Genomic DNA, 13,647 nt, shown 5'->3' with positions numbered 1-13,647 from the left:
ATATATAACAGTCAGCTTAAAGATGTTTTAATTGCTAACATGTCATGCTTTCATCACATTTTGGACATGTTCTAGGTCTTTCCGCTTTCTGTGGAACTGGAATGGACTCTTTATTTTCCATTCTCCTCTTTTCCTTTTTCACTTTTGATGGAAAACCAGAGTATATATGCGAAAGATCAACATATTTCAGTTCAGGAAAGTTTGTAGTTTTCAGAAGTGTCCAAATTTCACCATGTTAAAGGTTTTTCCCAGGATGCCACACATTTAGCAGGGTTAATTAATGTTAATAAAACACGCATGAAAAACTCCATATTATCTTATGATAATGAACAGATTTATAGTTTCAAGTGGAAGCCCTTTAAAAAGCTGGATCTATTAACAATCCCTTAAGGAACGGTTTTGTATTGTGACATTAATTTGTTAACCTGCTGCCTATGAGAAGGTCTTGATAAAGATTTTTAGTTGACAAGAATACATCAGGTACATACATTAAATTTTGTACCAACTGAACATTTCTATGCTCTAGAGCAGTGAGCATCAACCCTGTTCCTGGAGATCTGCCTTCCTGAAGATTTTAACTCCAACCATAATCGTGCCCACCTGACCATCTAATCCTTTCCTTAAGAAGTTCTTGATCAGCTAAAACAGGCGTGTTAGATTTTGGATGGAGATGAAACCTTCAGGAAGGCAGATCTCAAGGAAGAAGGTTAGTAACCACTGCTCTAGGGTCTGCTGGAAGCTGGATCTCTTATACTCTTGAAAGGACTACTCCAATAAACATGCAGATTTACTCTGCTATAGGTTGATGTATTCATAAGTATATTAGTAATTATTAAGTATTATTACCTCCCTTTAACCCTATTACAATGGGTGATTCCATGCTTACACTCCTCACATATCGACATTTAGATCGTTTTTTAAATATGTTTCAGCACAGTTTTTGAATAATTCAGTAGTTCTGCCCATTGTGACATGCTTTAAGACAAGTAACTAAATGATAAACCGGGAGTTTAAAGGGTTTAACTCTGATAGCTGTAAACGATTTTACTTCCACATGTTTTCGCACTGATAAAATGCCACAGTTTTCTAATCATGTCAGGAAAAGTAAATTAAGAAGAGGGGTTATGACCCGTGTAATTTCTTCCTGCATATTTAACTTTGATTAGGGTACAAGGGTGAGAGCTCCTCTTCAGTTTGAAGAAGGCAGAGCTCATCATCAGGCTCTCATCATTCGATATTCCTGTCTACACAAGGGTCAATAGGATTGAAGAGAGAGTTACAAAGGTTACTGAGCAGGGTTTCTCTCTCTCTCTCTCTCTCTCTCTCTCTCTCTCTCTCTCTCTCTCTCTCTCCACCCCCACCTCACCTTCTCCTCTCTCCGTCAACTGCATTTGTTATCACTGTATCTGATGCTTGCCTTAGTTCATTATAGAATACTTGATTCTGTAGTGGCATAGAATTGATTACAATTTTTTTTTATATCTTGATTTTATTTGACGCTTATTAACGCTATCTATGCACTGAATTACAGGACTGTTAATGCTGCATTGATGCCTCCTGATGATGAGACGTCAACTTAATGTCCAATCAGAATCAGTCACTTAATCTACTGATTTCAAGTCCCTTACAAAAATACTTTACATGAGATGTGTTATAAGTACCATATTGGAAAATATCATTCCAATGCCCCATAGTCTAATAATCATCATTAACTATTAACTTTATCACTGTCATAGTTCTTATTTTTGATTTACCATTTATGTACCATTTGTGCACCAGCTATGATAAAAATAATAAAAATCATTAAACGTGTTCATATTACAGCGCTGTTGAATTCCTGATTCTGATTTGTGAAAAGATGTTGATTAATTTTCTATAATAGCAGCTTTGACAACAGTTCACAAAAATACTCTGTTCTCAAAAAAATCACAAAAATACTCTGTTCTCATGGATATCAAACAATTGCAAACACAACACAGGTTTATGCCCAAACATATCTTTGTTAAATATAGGCGTGCAACAATTATTGGCACCCCTATGAATTCATATAAGAAAAATATATTTGAAGTATATTCCCATATATATTTTACAATTTTAGTACACCTGGGTGACTAGGAACAAGAAATTGTTCAACCATGACTTCCTTTTTCAGAGGGGTATAAATATGAGGTAACACATAGGCCAAATTCCATTAGTCATTCATAACAATGTGTAAGACCAAGGAATATAGTAAAAGGTTGTTGAGCTTCATAAAATGGGAAATGGCTATAAGAAAATAGCACAAGCATTGAAAATGTCCATTTCCACCATCAGGGCAATAATTAAGAAGTTCCAGTCAACTGGAAATGTTATGAATCAACCTTGAATTGGACGTGTGTCTATATTGTCTCAACGCACTGTGAAGAGGATGGTTCGAGTGACCAAAAAATCTCCAAGGATCACAGCTGGAGAATTGCAGAAGTTAGTTGCATTTTGGGGTCAGAAAGTCTCCAAAACTACAATCCGAAGTCACCTACATCACCACAAGTTGTTCGGAAGGGTTTCAAGAAAAAAGCCTCTACTTTCATCCAAAAACAAACTCAAGCATATTCAGTTTGCCAGACACTACTGGAACTTCAAATGGGATCGGGTTCTATGGTCAGATGAAACCAAAATAGAACATTTTGGTAATAAACACCAGAGGTGGTTCTGGTGCACACAGAGATTTAGCCATACGGTTAAATATGGTGGTGGCTTTTTAATGGGCGGCTGTGGCTCAGGTGTTAGAGTGGGTTGTCCACCAATCGTAGGGTTGGTTATTCGATTCCCGGCCTACATGACTCCACTGCCGAAGTGTCCTTGGGCAGGACACTGAACCCCAAATTGCTCCCGATAGCAAGTTAGTGCCTTGCATGGCAGCTCTGCTACCATTGGTGTGTGAATGGGTGAAAGAGACACAGCTTTGGATAAAAGCACTATATAAGTACAAACAATTTACCATTTAATGTTTTGGGGCTGTTTTTCTGCCAGAGGACCTGGACATTTTGTTAGGATACATGGCATCATGGACTACCATGGTCATGAAATATAAACAGATATTAAATGAAAACCTGACTGCCTCTGCCAGAAAGCTTAAAATGGGCTGTGGTTGAATCTACCAGCAGGACAATGATCCAAAACATACATCACAATCAACACAGAAATGGTTTACTGACCACAAAAACTAGGTCCTGCCATGGCCTTCCCAGTCCCCTGAATTGAAACCCATAGAAAACCTGTGGGGTAAATTGAATAGAGAGTGCACCTTGAAATTTGAATTATCTGGAGAGATTCTGTATGGAGGAATGGTTTCAGTTCCCTTGCCATGTATTCTCCAACCTCATCAGGCATTATAGGAGAAGACCCAGAGCTGTTATCTTGGCAAAGGGAGGCAGCACAAAGTATTGACTAAAAGGGTGCCAATAATTGTTGCACACCTATATTTAACAAAGGTTTTTTTTTTTTTGATAAACCTGTGTTGTGTTTGCACTTGTTTGATATCTATGAGAGCAGAATATTTTTGTGAATGTTTTGAACAAAAATAAAATATATATATTTTTTAAAATAAGGACAGTTTTTTCACAGCCTTCTTTGCTCATATTTACCAAGGGTGCCAATATTAGTGGAGGGCACTGTATTGGTTTTATGGCAATTCTACAGTAATTACATCATATTTCTGAATATTTTAATCACCATTCGTCTTGTGAGGTACAAACATTTTAGATGGCATCTCTCATACATCATATGATAACCATGGAGGCATCTTGGTCCCTCAAATCAGCTGGCAATGACACTCATCACCTGCTCAGGATCACTATAGTGTTCAAGACATAGAGCTGCAGATTTTTGAGTTGGACACTAATTTTCAAATTGTCTAGTTCTGACAAACATACAACTCCTTGTTTCATTTAAAAAAGTAATTAAAGTAAAAACAGATGCACTCATCCATGATGTCCAGCATATACACCTAATCATGCATTTTGATGTCATGAGAAGAAGACATTGTGATTTTGAGAAAACAATTTTTATTATCTTGAGATCATGAGAATAATACTTTTATCTCAAGAATAAAACATCTCAAAAACAATTTATCTCAAGAAACAACTTTTATCTCAAGAATTCAACTTTTTATCTCAAAAAATAACTTTTGTTATATTAAGAAACAACTTTTATTATCTCAAGAATAAAACTTATATCAAAAAACAACTTTTTTATATTAAGAATAAAACTTCTCAAAAAACTATTTTGTAATCACAAGAATAAAACTTTGATCTCAAAAAACAATTTTTTAATCTCAAGAATAAAACTTTTATCTCAAAAAACAACTTTTGTTATATTAAGAAACAACTTTTGTTATCTCAAGAATAAAACTTTTATCTCAAAAAACAATTTTTAAATCTCAAGAATACAACTTTTATCTCAAAAAACAACTTTTGTTATCTCAAAAACAACTTTTGTTATCTCAAGAATACAACTTTTATCTCAAAAAACAACTTTTGTTATCTAAAGAAAAATTATCTCACAAATAAAACTTAGCTAAAAAGACAACAACTTTTTTTAATCTCAAGAATAAAACTTTTATGTCATGTCAAAAACAGCCTTTGTTATCTTGAGATCAGGAGAACAATAAATCGTGGTAACAAGATAACGGCAGAGAAAAATATAATTAAATCATGGTCTTGCTGCTAGTTTAGGGGATTTGGTATGAGGTACTTGGCAACCCTGATGTAACCACAGAAATATTATGGAGCTGGAGACGTGTATAGCTTTTTTATTAGCAGATGAGTTAGACGCTGAAGAATACGCCCACTTAAAAAAGCCTCTCACAACACGAGGAATTAGGTAAGTTATGCTCTTTATAAAGTAATTCTTATTTGTGAGTGACCCTGTGAAGCAGAACAGTTGATATGAAAGCTATGTGGCTAGCTAACTAGCATGATAAGCTGTCATGTAGTTTAGTACACAAAGCCTTGCATTTACATTTGATCCTTCCAGAATATTCACACTGGGTTTATTCCAACTCTGCACAGAGGAGGTGATGATGATGATGATGATGATGATGATGATGAAGATGATGAAGATGACGATGAAGACAAAAAGAGCTACTTCAGTGCTACAGTTCCCAGCCTCTCTGTCCTGGATTTCCAGAAATGCTTTCAGCTCACACAACCCCAAGTTGAAGTAGGTCTACTCAGTGTTGTTCTTCTTATTCAGTCAGGTTTTTGCATTTTAATCCATTACATCTGAATGATTACACAAATCATAAACATGTCTCTATCCAAATCTGTGACATGAAGACGTGAAAGAAACCAAATTTACATCAACAGTACATTTATTGAATTATTATTATTAATAATGTATTTTTAAATTATTATTTTAAAGGGTGTTCCTTCTAGGGTTGAGCGATATGATAATATAAATATCAATATCGTGATATATTCTGTCACAAGACACTTTTCCGAGATAACAGGCCTCATTTATCAAGCCGGACACGAATGTATTCATTTATAAATCGTTCGTACGGGTGTTTACACAAGAAAATTGGTACTCATGAAAAACCCATGAGTTCAGAAAAATCCTACTCGTGCTCCTGACTATGTATAACTTTACACACAACTTTACTAGCAGATTGATAAACGAGGTCCACTGTCGGTGCCACGACATCTTTTTAAAATAAATTTCTTTGACGCAACAGATTTTACTGCCTTCTGTAGTTTTGCACACAATAAGTAAAAGTACCATTAAACTTCTACAAGTGAAGTGTAGAGAGGACGCTTCCAACCTCTTTCACATCCTCGTGCCATGTTATCCGGAGATCTCAGGTTCGAATCCCGACGATGCCACAGCCGTCTGTTGCCGGGAGATCAAAATTGTCCGTGCTCTCTTGGTGGGAGGGGCAAACTCTCTCGTGACCTGTCATAGGCATCTGTGAGCTAATGTGTGCGGAATAGGATAGATAGCACTTGGGCAGATGGTACAGTATATAGTAGATATAAAAAGTCTACACACCCCTGTTAAAATGACAGGTTTTTGTGATGTCAAAAAAAATGAAACCAAGATTAATCAACCAGTCAGTCAGTTTAGTACATCTTGATTTAGCAATATTTTGTCATTCTTCCTTGCAAACGATTGCCACAGATTGGCTGGGCATCTCCTGTGCACAGTCCTCTTCAGATCACCACACAGATTATTGATTGGATTTAGGTCTGGACTCTAGCTGGGCCATTCCGAAACCTTAAACTTGTTTTGATGAAGCCATTCCTTTGTTGATCTGGAGGTTCGCTTCGGGTTGTTGTCATGCTGAAAGGTGAAAATCCTCTTCATCTAAAGTCTTTTTTAGCAGAAACCTTAAGGTTTGGTGCCAGAATTGACTGGTATTTGGAGCTATTCATTATTTCTTTCCACCCTGATTAAAGCCCCAGTTCCAGCTGAAGAAAAGCAGCCCTAAAGTATGATGCTGACACCACCATGTTTCCCCATGGGGATGGTGTTCTTTTAGTGATGTGCTGGGGTTTTTTTTGTTGTTGTTGTGCGAAACATATCTTTTGGCATTATATCCAAAAAGTTCAACTTTGGTCTCATCAGATCATTAAACATTATTCCACATGGTTTTGGGAGATTGGATGTTTATTTATTTATTTTTTTTATGTTAAAAAAGGCTTCCGTCTTTCCACCCTAGCCCATATCCCAAAACCCAGACATATGAAGAATTCAGGAGATTGTAGTCACATGTAGGGAGCAACCAGTACTTGTCAGAAATTTGCTGCAATTCTTTTAATGTTGCTGTAGTCCTCTTGGCAGCCTCCCTGACCAGTTCTCTCCTGATCTTCTCATCAGTTTTAGAGGGACGTCCTGTTCTTAATAGTGTCACTGCCATGCCATATTTTCTCCACTTGTTGATGATTGTCTTTAGTGTTCCATGGTATATCCAATGCCCTGGAAATTTTTTTGGAACCCTTTCCTGCTTGATATTTTTCAGCAATGAGATCCCATATCTGCTTTGTAAACTCTTTGTGGCCCATGGCTTTTCTAGTTGGATGTTACCAAGAAGATGTCAGGAAAATCCTATCGGAACAGCTGGGGTTAATCGGTCACTGTAATTGATGGCAGGTGTATACTAATTTAGTATTTAACATGAGTTTGAATGTGATTGGTTAATTCTGAACACTGCCACATTCCCAATTATAAAAGGGTGTGCACACTTACGCAAGCTGAGTATTGGAAGTTTTTCATTTTCCTTTTTTCCCCCCAAAATTTTTCTGGGTGTTTGTCACTTGATATTTATATGTTGCAATTTAACTAAAAGAAACGTGAAAAAGGTTCCAACGGGATTTAACTTATTCATATTTTTTTACATCACAAAAACCTGCCATTTTAACAGGGGTGTGTAGACTTTTTTTTGATATCCACTGTATGCGGGAGAGGGCCGATAGTGCTTCACGTCGAGTGTGTTATGCTGCCCGGTGACGCTGCATGAGCAACAGCCACATGCTAGCCTTCACCCTTCTGGGTTGTTAGCTGTTGTATGATAGGGAAGATGATGGTGGTGGTGGTATAAAGTGTATGTTTAAACTTAATGTACTTCAGTAGTAGTAGACCAGTTTTTATTCATTAGCTTGCATGGACGACAGACGATATTTTCAGAATGAGGAAATGAGGCGGTTCTGATGAAAACTGAGCAAAAACAGTCACGTATCTGTCTTGCCAGCACAACATGCAGTCTCAACTTAGTAAAACATGTCGAGAGAATAATATTTGAATATGAGGACAGGACAACACGTCATAGCCAAAATATTGGCCAGTGAATTGCTGACTTTTTGTCAAAGGCACAAACACGATGATCATGCACTTTTTTGTTTGGTTTAGTCTGTATTAATGCACTTAACTAGCTAAAGTTTTGGCCATTGCGCCCAATTAGACAGTTAGTTTCTGGGCAACTGAAACATGGGACTAAGCAGAACATTGGATCTTTCACTTGCCCAATGGGCTAGCTAATCATTTTAGTGTTCATCCGTCCTTCATTTTTATAACCGAGGGACCGTTTACACGACAAGGTTTTCAACTAAAAACGGAAAACTTTTTATGTGGTTTGGCTCTTCGTTTACACGACGACGGTATTTCGTGGCCTGAAAGCGCAAACTTTTGAAAATGGATTTGAAAGTGCAAGGTTTTGAAAATGATGCCGTTATCGTCTCCGTGTAAACGTACAAAAATGAGAATCTGTGAAAACGATGACGTCATGCGCACGCGTATTATGTGTTCAGTCTATAGGCATGCACGCGAGACATTCAAAGCTAATGGCGGAGTACAGGACTGTTTGTGCTGCTCAAGATTTTGAGTTTATTAACGCTTCTCCAACAAAGTGTAGATTTACTGCATGAGTACTACGACCAGTGGAGATGCATTTGTTACATACGCCAAATTATTCCACGTCTACACCGACGAAGGGTATTCAAAATACTTTTCTTTGTAAAAGTTTGTTTTGGAGCATATCTGTATCCTTTTATTGCTAATAAAATATAGAAAGCAGACTGACTGCCAGTGTCTCACTATTTGATTTGTATTTGCCGATTTTGTTCCATTTTGGTACAGTGATGGTCAATTATTAGTACTTAAAGATACACTATTTCGATTTTTTTTCAATATTTAAAAATGACCAAGCTTTGTTAACAGAATTCTGACCTGGAGCACAAGAAAAGCTAAAAGATGGGGTTGAAGACAGAAATTTTTTTTTCCGCAATGAAAAATTAGCCAAGAAAATTAAGCCGAATCTGTGCTTGGCAAGCGTGAGTTTTCACAATTCCTTATGATAATGAATCATTTTCCAAATCTAACTATCGAGATTCTAAGTAACTGGAGATAGAACTTTTTTTATACTCCATGTAGATCATAAACCATAAATAAATCGTTTGAGAAATGTAAACGTTATTGTGCTTTTTATCCAGAATAACCACAGCTGCCAAGTTTACTTGTAATTGTTAATAGGGCACGGATCAATATGGCGGACACGTTGACGTGAATGCTTACGTGCGCAGACGCATAGTGTTTCTTTACAAAGTGATATCGTTGACTACTGGCCTGCACAATACAGCATTTTTAATCATTATCCGTGTGAACAGGTATCGTTTTGACAACGTTGTCGTCCGAACGCGAAACGTTTCAAAAACGCAGAAGAAAACCTTTTCCGTTTTTAGTACATCGTTGTCGTGTAAACGTACCCTGAGTCTAATATTTTTTATGGTGATTTACAGGAGTTGGTAAACTTGTTGTCACCTTGCGAATGGACGACTCTTAAACTTGAAGGATGGACTGTGATGCATGCGGTGCTTGCCAGTCTATGGGCTCTTTCCACTCTGGAGGCTCACAGCAGCGTCGCAGCCCGTTTTCACACCAGCGAGTCTCTAATTCGCCTCCACCTGAATGATTTCTGCACCTTGATTACAAACAACTTTGCCGATCGGATCTGCTGGCCCAAGTGGAAAGAAGCCGAAACTTCTGTGGCTGGATTCTTAACTAACGTCGGTCTTCCTGGTACCGTTTGTGTGCTTGGTTCCTGCTCGATTCCCATTGACAGGCCTTCTGACGTGCCAGATCCAGAGGTGTATCGGGACTCTGTAGAAAACGCATACTCTGTAACTCTCTTGGCTTTCTGCAACCATCAGGGTTGCTTCACTTTTGTAAACGCAGAGCACCCAGGAAACTGGCATAACTCCAGAGTCCTTCAAGAGACCGAAGTTGGAAAAGCGTTGCAAGAGGATCCGCTGAACCTGCTACACGGCAAGCATGTAATAGGAGACGGCACCTTCCCGCTGTCCGAACATCTTCTCACGCCTTTTCCAGACTACGGGATGCTAGGAGAGAAGAAGCTGCGTTACAATTTAAGAGTTCAGGCGGCTCTTCGGGTGGTCCGAGGATCCTTAAGTAGTCTGAGATGCAGGTTTCAGCGGCTGAGGTGTTTGGAAGTGAATTCTGTAAGCCAAACCCATCTGGCTGTGAGGACTTGCTGTATCTTATATAACATGTATTTAGAGACTGATAATGCTGCTACAGCTGAAAGTTTAGAGGAACAGGTGACTGTTCAGCCACCTTTTCACAAACTCCCCCATGGCCACTCGGGCAGTCTTGGTGGAATCTCTAAAAGACAGGACATCGCCGCTTCACTTGGACGAAAGAGTAAAAAAAGGTGAAGGAACGATACAAAGGGAACATTTAAAAAGATTTTATATATATATATGGTATAAGCAATCAAGATGTGATTGAAGATTTTTTTGCTTTAATTCAAGGGGTTTAACAAAAAATATTGCATTAACTGATTAGGAATTACAGCAGTTTCTTGCTTTAGAGTCCCTCCAATTTCAAAGGCTGAAAAGTAATTGGACAGTTGACTGATAAGCAGTTTCATGGTCTCATGATCCAAAGCGTACCACATCATCTGTCAAACATGGCGGAGGCAGTGTTATGGCATAGGAATGTGTGGCTTTAATTGAATAAAGTATATGTCCGATATAAAGACAGACGGGTTGGTTTGAGTATTTCAGAAACTGCTTGAGATTTCCACACACTACATTCTCTAGAGTTGTACGTTCTCAAAATGGTACGTCCAGAAACACCTTCTTGACGAGAAAGACCAGAGGACTGGTTTTGTGCTGACAGGAAGGCTGCAGTAACTCTAACAATCACTCTTTACAACCGTGGTGAGCAGAGATCTTTCCAATCTTCAACCCTCCAGTTTCATTGAGAGCCAAAAGGGGAAACATGAACATCTTTGGCTCTGTTGGATTGTTTTTGTTGCAGAACACAACTTCTCGAAATCCTCCCTTTTAAAAAAACTAAAAACATTTCTATGTATTCTTCCACCTTAAAATTATGGGCGATGCAAAACTTTTGTAATCATATGCATAGATGCATACTATATATTTGCATGTAAATATATTAATAAACATAAACAAAGCAGAGATGTTGTAAATGCTCTTTAAATTGTATGAGATCCTGTAAATAAATGTACCGTAAACTGATACGAGACAGGATTGTAATTATTGATTACACATGCAAGTTGGAGATTATGGATATTTTTTAAAATTTTTTTCTATTTTTAAAGAAAATAAATCTAAATGCTTGTGCTCCCAGGCTAGACGATCTGTTGATGTGAAATAAATGAAGAATAATAAATGCATTGCTACCCTCCTGTGGCAAAATGTGAAAACACCCTATGGGTCATCATCCATCACTGGCAATCACCTTAACAATACATTAAATACATCTTTTAACGTTTTATTTTCATTACAGTTTAACATTAACAGCAAACAGATACTTTTAACAAAAGAATACTGTTAGGTCATATTTTTTAAAAGTTATATTTACTTTGATTATCAGACAGTTCCTAAGTTTTACACTAGGATTTTCTAGGGACCATGTGCAAATGTTCTTTTCAAAACTCATGACAGGAGTTTAGCTGTTGCCAACATGTCCGTCTCTTTATTCAGGCTTCTTGGAATGTCTGGAATAGTATGGAATTTTACAAATCCCAGAAAACCTTTGTGGAAGAAAGGAACGTTGTGGATGTCCTGCTGCACGTCAGCATTCCCTTACAGAGTTTTTTTTATTTAATTATTATTATTAATTAATGCAGCTTCTCGAACGACAGTTTATAACACAGTTAGTGATGTTTACAACTAATGAAAACTAAAGTTGGGCAATCTGAAAATTGTAAAAAAAAAAAAATAATTAAAAAAAAAACTACAAAAAATATAAATAACAATATTTGTAAAATGCTTGAAAAGGTATGGCTTATTTGTTCATGAATGAATAAAGGCTGAAATCTTTGTAACTGTCCTGAGCTGCAGTCTAGCGTAGAAATATAATATAAATATAATATAAATAGCATTAATAGGTAACTTTATTTAGTGTGTTACCAAAAAAAATTAATAAATAAATCTGCCATTTTCATTAAATATGACATCACGCTGACTCATTTGGCCCTCATTTAAAGCGAAACATAATTAAAAATATAACGATGTGGAATTTATTGCAGTGCTTTCTTTTTATATAAAATGTATAACCCTCTACAGCATAAGAATATGTAATCTTGCATGTACTTGGTGTTTAAGGCCCCACAGGTAGTAAGGACAATTTTGGCCACTTCATTTTTTCAGATTGTTGGATAAATTGCAATAAATTGTTTATTTTATGTCATTTATTCAGTTTATATATATATATATATATATATATATATATATATATATATATATATATATATATGCTTTTAAACTACACTAACTAAAATCTAAACATATGAAATCACATTGTATTTATTTAAATTTTTCTAAATATATATTTTTTCTGTATTCAAAATCAGTATATCTCAGTTTCTTGATGTCGTACAATCAGGGAATTTGTTCATTCGTCTCCCTAATGAGAGGATATTATGGAAAAAATCTCTCTAAAATGTTGTTTATTGTTGGATTTACATTCGATTTTATACTGAAGATTCAATTGAATTCAATTGTTTTATTTGTATAGCGCTTTTGTCCCAAAGCAGCTTTACAGAAATCTATACATTTCGGATATCGAGTTTAGCCCTCATCCTACCGACTGGGCAACCCGCCGAGTCCTGAGGGGTGTACTTTTAGTCATATCTCACAGTTTTTTTTTTTTTTCTATCATTACAATTTTTCATGACTTTGTCAATCAGTTTCTTCCTAATAACTTCATATCATTGTTTTCAGTTTCAGTTTTAATTAGTGCTTTTTCTGGGGGACCTCATTCAAAAGTACTCAATTCTTCCGATGCAGTTTTAATAAATGAAACTATTTATTGAGTTCATGTTTCCCATAGGTCATAATTTAAAGTATCACAAACTATCAGAGAGGGTAGGGGCACTCTGTCAGTCATTCTGAAGGAGACAGACACAGATGCCTTCATCATCTGGATGGGGAACGTCCCAGATCTGACGTTTTCAGAATGTGGCTGACGTCACCGGATCTACCCAAGACAGCTGGGGTGTGTCCTGGTCATGCCACCTATGAAGAGGAGAGCTGACACTGCCATGCTCCAAACCCTAATCCGAGCAGCAATAACCATCAACGGGAGTGAGGAAAACTCCACCTACTGTTGTGGACGTCCAACGATAGGCTGGAAAATCTACTCGAAAAAGGTGTAGCCTTTGCTCCTGAAACATAGACAGGAAGGTAGCAAATGTTTGCTCCTCCTATCACATGCCAGTATGCCCTGAGCATTGCATGAGCCACGTCATGCTACACCAAACTGCCTGTAGCATGTGGTGTTTATAGTTCAATGTAAACACCATTCATTTTACATTATGTACAAATTGAAAAATCTCAATTTGAATTACAATTATTCAGCATTTATTTTGACAGGGGGTCATACCGAGACCAAGGTCTCTAGCTACTTTTGTATTGAAAGACAAATAATATATATATATATATATATTTTTTTTTTTGAAGTTTGAATGACTATGGGTTTACTTCAATTATTTTATAATATTTAATATATATATATATATTATATAATATATATTATATATTTTTAATATTCAAAATATATAATATTTTGGGGTCACCATATAAATAGAACACAATGTTCACTTGAAATGACTGAAAACTAAATGAT

General features: G+C 36.6%; 1 protein-coding gene across 1 annotated transcript; it reads left to right on the top strand.

Annotated features, from left to right (window-relative positions):
- The first annotated feature begins 4,640 nt into the window (after positions 1 to 4,640).
- si:ch73-257c13.2 (putative nuclease HARBI1) lies at positions 4,641 to 12,120 on the top strand. Its single transcript, XM_053647239.1, has 3 exons — positions 4,641 to 4,860; positions 5,049 to 5,199; positions 9,270 to 12,120. Exons 1-3 carry the CDS (start codon positions 4,763 to 4,765, stop codon positions 10,203 to 10,205), a joined length of 1,185 nt encoding a protein of 394 aa, XP_053503214.1. The 5' UTR covers positions 4,641 to 4,762; the 3' UTR covers positions 10,206 to 12,120.
- The last annotated feature ends 1,527 nt before the right edge of the window (positions 12,121 to 13,647 follow it).

Source organism: Ictalurus furcatus, chromosome 2, assembly GCF_023375685.1.
Source record: "Ictalurus furcatus strain D&B chromosome 2, Billie_1.0, whole genome shotgun sequence".
NCBI classification, from domain to species: Eukaryota; Metazoa; Chordata; class Actinopteri; order Siluriformes; family Ictaluridae; genus Ictalurus; species Ictalurus furcatus.
Note: the sequence above shows the minus strand (reverse complement) of the source record. Positions and strands in the feature narration are given on the sequence as shown.